At 38.2% G+C, this 7,760-nt stretch overlaps 1 protein-coding gene across 3 annotated transcripts in view; it reads right to left on the bottom strand.

Annotated features, from left to right (window-relative positions):
- Window positions 1–1,601: 1,601 nt before the first annotated feature.
- llgl1 (LLGL scribble cell polarity complex component 1) overlaps window positions 1,602–7,760 on the bottom strand; it is an 88,025-nt gene continuing 81,866 nt past the window's right edge. For all 3 annotated transcript variants that reach the window (XR_006314787.1, XR_006314788.1, XM_043711626.1), the window contains one exon: window positions 1,602–3,327. Coding sequence is in view for 1 of the 3 variants with exons in the window: in XM_043711626.1 (XP_043567561.1) it covers window positions 3,318–3,327 (10 nt within the window). In the remaining 2 variants the exon portion in view is untranslated. The remainder of the gene's footprint in view (window positions 3,328–7,760) is intronic.

Raw genomic sequence — 7,760 nt, 5'->3', positions numbered from 1 at the left:
TTGGTGAGGGACTAAAAAGGCACTTATCAAGTAGATTTTTAACATGCATCATACTTCAACACAGCAGGATATAGTTTATTATACAGGTCATTCTGCTATAATGCTCATTTCATTTACATTACAGCATATTCATGTTATTGACAAATTAGGGACACTTGAGGGTGAACTTTTGTAACAAGTCGACGATGTAATCACGTTACAGCCAACAATAAGCCTGGTTTCTAAAAGATGATTTTTCTTTAATATGGGGTTGTATAAGAACAACCAATAGGTTATACAAGAACCACCAAAATTGTGCTGGCTAAACATTCAGTAGTCTGCAAAAATTTCAAACTGTACTAAATACAGCCCATGCACTGCATTGAAATGTGAAAAAATACACCATGCCCCAACAGTTCGTAGCGGCTTTGGATCAAGAAACACCCAAAGAGACCAGAAATGGAACATACTTCACAAAATGAGGCTCTGTATCAGAAAGAAAGGGATGAAAGCAGTAGTTGGTGGAACGCTTGAAATTCCTCTGAATGTTATATTCCATTACAGGTACAGGTAGGCTTCCATCTCTGCATGGATTTTTTATTTACTTGAGGGATTTAGAATTTGCCTTCTGCTTCAGGAACCCCGTAATATACAACACTTCTCTCTACATTTTATTTCAATCCAGTATCCAGAAGTAGCTTTCTCTCTAATCTGTGGCCATGGATTTGAGCCACCAACCAAACCTTCAGTGAACCAGACTACTGGCTGGAGTGTGCAATTTCAAGCATTCTTCAAGTTGAACTGATAGATACTGTTCAGCTTATAAAACAGTACCTGAGCTAAGATGGAAAGACAGTAGGTTGAATATCCAGGGTGAAAGCTTTCTGCATGTGAAACATGGAAAAGAAATACAAGTAGAGATAAATTAAAGAAAATTACAAAAGGATTTCCTGTCAGACTTTTGACATTAATCTGTTAGAGAGATGTTGAATGGCTCCTAGTGTCCTTTTCACATTTTCCTATAATTTTGCAGTCTGCCTTAAGCTATGCAGTAGATCATCCCACACTCCAATACCAGGGAAGTCTTTAAAAGAAAACTCATTTCTTAAGTGGTTAGCACTGCTGCCTCACAGCACCAAGATCCCAGGTTTGATTCCTGCCTCCGGCGACTGTGTGGAGTTTGCACATTCTCCCAGTGTCTGCGTGTGTTTCCTCCCACAGTCCAAGGATAGGCTGGGCAGGTCAGGTCAATTGGCCATGTTAAATTGCCCATAGTGTTAGGTGCATTAGTCAGAGGGGGGCGGGTTGTTCTTCGGAGGGTCGATGTGGACTTGTTGGGTCTAAGGGCCTGTTTCCACACTGTGGGGAATCTAATCTAAATCTAATCATCCTGGGTCCATTCCCTTATAACTAATTCACCAAATAAATGCAACTAACATTACACAAGCTGTTATACTACATCACACCTGCAGTAAAAACAAAAAAACGACAAATTAACAATGAGACACTGAATACTTTATTTCTGTCGAAAGAAAAATCCATTAGATAATGTAATGGAGTGTTTCTGTAACTGAACATTCTACTACAAAAATGTTAGTGTAAACAGCACAGATCATTTTTTAAAAAAAGTTTTCATAGGGTCGGTCATGTCCATAGCAAAGTAGCCTCCAAATGTAAAAGACCAATGGGAAGAGAATCAAATGCTAATTGCTTTCCACAAGGAAATGAACAATCTAGTGAACAAAACCATGTAGAAATTACAGGAGATCCTTCAACAATAAAGGAGGCATATTTACAAATTTTACCATCCTGTTCAAACTGTCAGTTTGGAACACTAGAAATAATATCAGTATTTACAGGGACTGTGTGTGAAGTGAAATCATACCAATGCAGCATCCTATCACAAAGAGCTCTTTGCAACTCCATGCATGTTCTTGACATGCATTGCAAGCAGACACTGCCCTATTTGGCTTGTCTAACCACCTCAACCAGTGAAACAAAACTCAATTGCCTAGGAAGACTTCAACATGATCAGATAATTTTAAATATTCAAACTTTGCCAACAATTCTAGATTCTTCATTAGATAAAAACTTCATCTGTGAAGTTTAAGACTTGCATCATATAGAAACTGTCCAGAAGAGATATAGCAGCAAATGCCTGCAATTTAATTTCTTGATCAACACAGAATAATGTGAACCCAGAGAGATCTATTCAAGTGTTGAGAGGTATGGTGGGGGTGTGGTCACAAGGGAGAAAGAAACTGGTTGCTGGAATTTAACTGGTGAAAACTGCACAATTCATTAAAAACAAGTTTAAAAATAATACAAAATTGGTGTTACAGAATGCATGTATACTGCAGTGAGGTGTTATCAAGCTGAGTTACTTAGGATACAAGTGCATGGTAATTCACACTACAGACTTAAAGGGTCAATTTTACAAACTATTTCAAGCATTTAAAATAGAATTCACAAACTTACAGTTGGATCTGACTCCTTTTTTGAATTTCTGATTGGAGCAATATCACATTATGTTGAGCAAAAGACAGGTAACTCCTCAGAAGATATATACCCTGGGCTTCTTCAAAATGCAAGTACACATTATCCAACTGGCTATAGGAAGGTAAGCAGAATCTGTATTCCCTGCACGAGGAATTCAATGGTGCAGCAATTCAGAGATTCACAGATCTTTTCTTCAACTGTTTTCATAATCCTAAAATCAGCAATAAACCACAACTGTAAAAATAAGATTTTTAAAAGCCAATGATTAATGGAGAGAATTCAACTCCCTTTGAATTCTAAAAGGGCTCCATTATTTCCACTTCATTGAGGCTAATATACAAAACTACAAAGAATGCAGAGTCAAAGCTCTTGGAAGGCAAAAGATCCTCAGCTGTTTCTGACTGCAATTCAGAGCCTGCGAACAATGAGAATTATGCAATGGTTTGAAACTGGTTCTCAAGCAGGAAAAAAGTGGGGAAAATCAAGAGCATAAACTTGAGATGAACAAATGTTTCCCAGATGTGTTTCTGCTTCATGCAAAGAGCAGAGATTAAAAATAGCAATGTACAAGAGGTGATACGCACACTTCAGAAAGTCAGTTTTATATTGTTTAGTGTTGTAAAAGTTTTTGTATCGGTGCAGGCAGACAGGAGGCAGCTGGTATGTAGCTTCAGAGAAGGATCTTTCTAAAAGATGTCTTTTGGCACTGAAGATATGACAATTCAAACTATCCACATCAATGGCCATGATCCCAGTATGAAGCTTGGACTGTGAATGCTGGTTCAATTCCCTGTCAAGCCAATCACATAAGGTCACAAGGTGTCTTCAGATCGCAAATTCTAACATTCCCTGTAATAAAAAAAGGAAAACATTAAAAATTACAAATACTAGATTCAAAACAACCAAATGCTTAAAAACTAGAAACAGAGGTCCAGGGATGATTTAAAAAGTATCACAAACAAGGTACAGAAATCAAAAAGGCTAAATGGAATTTTTGCTTTTATGTCGAATGGGATAGAACATGGGGTGGGGTGGAAAAGAGGTGAAAGCCATGGTAAAACTTCCCAAGATTTAAAAAAGGATTAGAGCAGAGAATACACTCAGCATAACCAGTACAGTACATGCTAGTGTTTATGGTGCACTCAAGCCTCTTTCATTTTCTCATCTAAATCTAATCTAAATCATCTAATTCCTTTCCCTTGACAGCTGGTCTGGTTTTTCCTTAAGAGTAATCTAAATGCAAAAAGCAAATACCTTTGAAATGCAAATGAGAAACTTCCTGAAGGGAGTTTCTCACTTACACCATTGAGGTTTCTTGAGAATTCACTTTTGGATTTCTTGGTGACCACCTCATTAAAGCATTCCAATTCTGTTCCTCCTGATAGGAGGAATCATTCTCTGTATCCATTATCAAAACCTTTTCCATTTTGTAACCAACATCTGCACAGCAACATATCTGGATAGCTGTTCAATCAAGTGAGCCTTGTCCAGAAGGTGATGACATCTAGAATCGTACATTAAGTCACAAAATATTTCCAAACACAAAAAGTGGCAATTTGTTTTTGTTTCATACCTTCAGCATGCAGTGGTTTGGTTTTCTTTTATTCCTAAAATGGGCAGCACCATTCATGACTCCTCAGATACTGAGGCAGTTTATGTACCAAAGTACCAAGACCTGAAAATATCTACATTTGGGCTGATAAATTGCAAGTAACACTCGGGTGACACATTGCAGGCAATGACCAAGTAACACATGGAGTGCTACAGGGATCAGTGCTTTGTTCTCAACTGTTTACAACCTATCAATTTGCATGAAGAAGCCAAACATAATGCTTGTACATGTGTTGATGACAAAAATAGTTATATTGATAAGAGGGATCTAATGAGTCTTCAAGGTAATTTAAACAAGTTGAGCCAGAAGGCAAATGTGTGGCAGATTCAGTATAACATGGTTAAGTGTGAAGTTGTCAGTTTTACAGAGATTGGGAAACATTGTAGGCCTTAAAATATTCCATGGCACTGTTTTGATGATTAGAGGTTTTTTTCTTGATTGTATTTGTGGGATGTGGATGTCATTGGCTGGACAGCATTTATTGCCCATCCCTAGCTGTCCTCGATAAGGTGGTGGGCTACTTACTTGAACTGTTGCATCCACCTGCAGTCTCTCTGGTGTCCTGGCCAATGTTAAATCAATGAACCAACATCATTAAGATGAATTACCTAGTTATTACACAATGCTGCCTGTCTGGGCTTGCTATCAGAAAATGTGTTGTCACAGTTCTTGTATTGCAAGTGACTACAGTTAAAAAATACTTTGGGCAACCTGAAATCATGGAAGGTACAACAACAATGTTATATTTTCATTTATTGAAGTCTGATGGTGTGGAAGAATTCGGGTAGAGTGTATTCCTTTACAACAAATCAGCTCTCTAAAAGTATGTTTTATAGAGGGAAGTTGCTAATGGTATACAATTAGGAGGGAGGTCATTCAGCCTCTGAGCCCACCCTGCCAGCATTCCCTTCAAGTTTTCCTTCCCAGCTGCATGGGCCTCCAAGGTCATTGCACAGCAGCAGTTTTCAGAAATCAGAAGTCAATGCTGTGATTAGCATGCTTGTATCTATCATGGATCAGTGTGGTTGCACGCAAGTGCAGTCTAGAGGGAATGCTGTCTACCATTCAATAAAGATAACTATTCTGTTCCATTTCAAATTCCACATCTACCTCTGCCCCCAACCCCATAACCTAAAATGTTTTTTTTAAGCACAGGCAGACTCTCACTTAATGTATCTATATCCATCTGCACTTTCATTGTGTACTCTTCACAACATAGCATCCCAAGTTTCTTTGTTCATTCCGCAAATTTAGCCACCATACCTTCATTCCTCAGCTGAAATTGTTGAAAGGAGGCCCCAGCACTGATCCTTTTCAGACTTGGCTCATATCAGGAAAAGACCAAACATACTTTTAACCATGGTAAAATAATATCCTCTATCATGGAGATCCTACTTTGCACAATAACCTTTTTACGACATCTTGTCAAATGACTTCTATACATCTAAATACAGTACATTTACAGACTCCTTTATCTGCAAAATGTTAATCCTTCAGAGTCTAATTCACAGCTTACATATTTCCTTTCATAAAGGAATGCTGACTCTTGCAGTTTGTCTTGGAGATTTAAGTGCCCTCCTAAAACCTTAACCAATTTTTAACACTTTCCCCATTTAAAAAAAAATCAAGTTAGCTGGCTTTTGCTTCCAGTTTCCTGCCTGCCTCCTTTCTCAAATACAAAGTTTCATTTGCTGCTTTCCAGCCAGCTGGAATCTTTCTAGAATTTAGAGAACTTTGGGGAATTAACACCAGCACATCAACTTTCTCACTAGCCACCTCTTTCAAACCCTAGGATGAAGTTCTTCAGGACCTGGGGATTTGTCAGCCCACAGGTCCATTAGAGTAGTGCTTTCCTCGATTGCATCTCAGGTTCCTCACTCACTCCTACCTCCAAATTAAAAGCTATATTTTATCATTTTCCTTAATACAAGAACATATCCTTGTATTCTCTCTAATGAAGTCAGAATTAAAGCATTTGTTCATTTCCTTATTATCTACCATTCGCAAAAGGACCAACACTTACTATTTTCCTTTTGAAAAATTTACTTCTGTTTCCAGCTAGTTCTTAGATTCTAATTTTTTTTCCACCTGAACAAGCTTGGAGTCATACTCTGCTATTCCTTCTATTCTTTCCAATGTGACTTGCCATTCAGCTTTACACAATCATTTCAAGATGAACACTTTTTAAATTTCAGTTAACCAGAGGCTGGGCCCACCGGTGAATTTCTTCTTAGTACAAATATACCAGTGTTAGGAAATATACCCTTAATGTCTGCCAGTGCATCGCCACTAATCTATTCCCTTGTCCAGTTTACTCTAGCTAGCTCAGCTTTCATTCTCATATCTTACCTCTCAGTTAACTAAAAACAGACTGAAATAAGAACTTGCAGTGGAGGACTATATATAGACCTAAAAAAAAATGAACTGTTAATCTGTATCAAATTAACTTGTTTGTTTTAAATGCTGCCAGCTGACACTGACACCAAGGATGCAACTGAGCAAGTGTAGGAAATACTCCACCAATATTGTAAAACAGTCCAGCTCCATGCCAGTAAACAGTCCAGTCTGATTGGCTCATTATCACAAACATAACCAGCTGCTTCCACTCTGCCTAAGGAAGAACAGAGTTTGTGCCTGTGTCCCCAGCAGGTACCAGGCACTCAAAGCCACTCATTGATTAAAAAGTATGTTGTTAAAAATTGAGGAAACAAGGGACTGGACATTTTAGCCTCTACCACTGAAGATTTCCTCCACCCAACATTAGCAATTGTCTTCTGCAATCTAAGCAATAGGCTCTGAAATTCCTTCATGAAACCTGTCCATTGCTCCCCTCCTTCAATATGCTCCTCAAAACGTAAACCTTACCAAAAATCTTGCTCCGATTCAGGTCTGATTTTTGATCTTGTTAAACAGAAATACCCTGGTACATTTTTCTACATTTAAGATGCTGTATAAATACAACAATGTTTGAGATGCAAGTTTAAGAGTAATGTAAACTCTTAAATGTTTAAGATGCAAGATAACTGTCAGGTTAGACCAGTTAGGTGGAATTTAGAATGACAGAACAAATCTGGAAACGAGGAATATAAATAGGGCATCTGAATGTACATGCAGCAGGAGGGGAGCTAGAAGTATCAAAAGGCTTTAGAATTAGATATTGGAGCAAAATTGTTAAGAGTCAAAAGTGGAGACTGCAACTCAGTTCTGCATTAGTTAGCTTTTCAACTGCATAACTTTCTGTATTGATCCAGAGCAAATAATTAGCAGCCTTAATGTGGTGAGAAGTGCTTGAAAAATTCAAACAACAGCATTAAAGCAGAAAACAAAATTGCTAGAAACATATTGGAGATCTGGCAGCATCGTTAGCATTTCAGGTCCAGTAACCATTCTTTATATTTCACAATAAACTAGGACAAACCCCCCAAGCTCTAGAGATAGTGAAGAGAGTGTTTTGCATGGTATACAGGAAGCTCGTACCACAAAAAGGTGCATCAGAGTACCAGAATAGAATATTGCAGCCAGGAAGGGAGGGGGAGGGGGAGGAGTAGGCAGAAGAGACAATCACAATTAATATTTGAGGGGTTCATTCAAAAATCTGATGACAGCATGTAGGAAGCTGTTCTTGAGTTTATTTGTGCATGTATTCAAAACTTTTACCTTCGGCGAGAGA

Source organism: Chiloscyllium plagiosum, chromosome 21, assembly GCF_004010195.1.
Source record: "Chiloscyllium plagiosum isolate BGI_BamShark_2017 chromosome 21, ASM401019v2, whole genome shotgun sequence".
Taxonomy (NCBI): Eukaryota; Metazoa; Chordata; class Chondrichthyes; order Orectolobiformes; family Hemiscylliidae; genus Chiloscyllium; species Chiloscyllium plagiosum.
The sequence above is the reverse complement of the archived record's forward strand: the minus strand, read 5'-3'. Positions and strand labels throughout refer to the sequence as shown.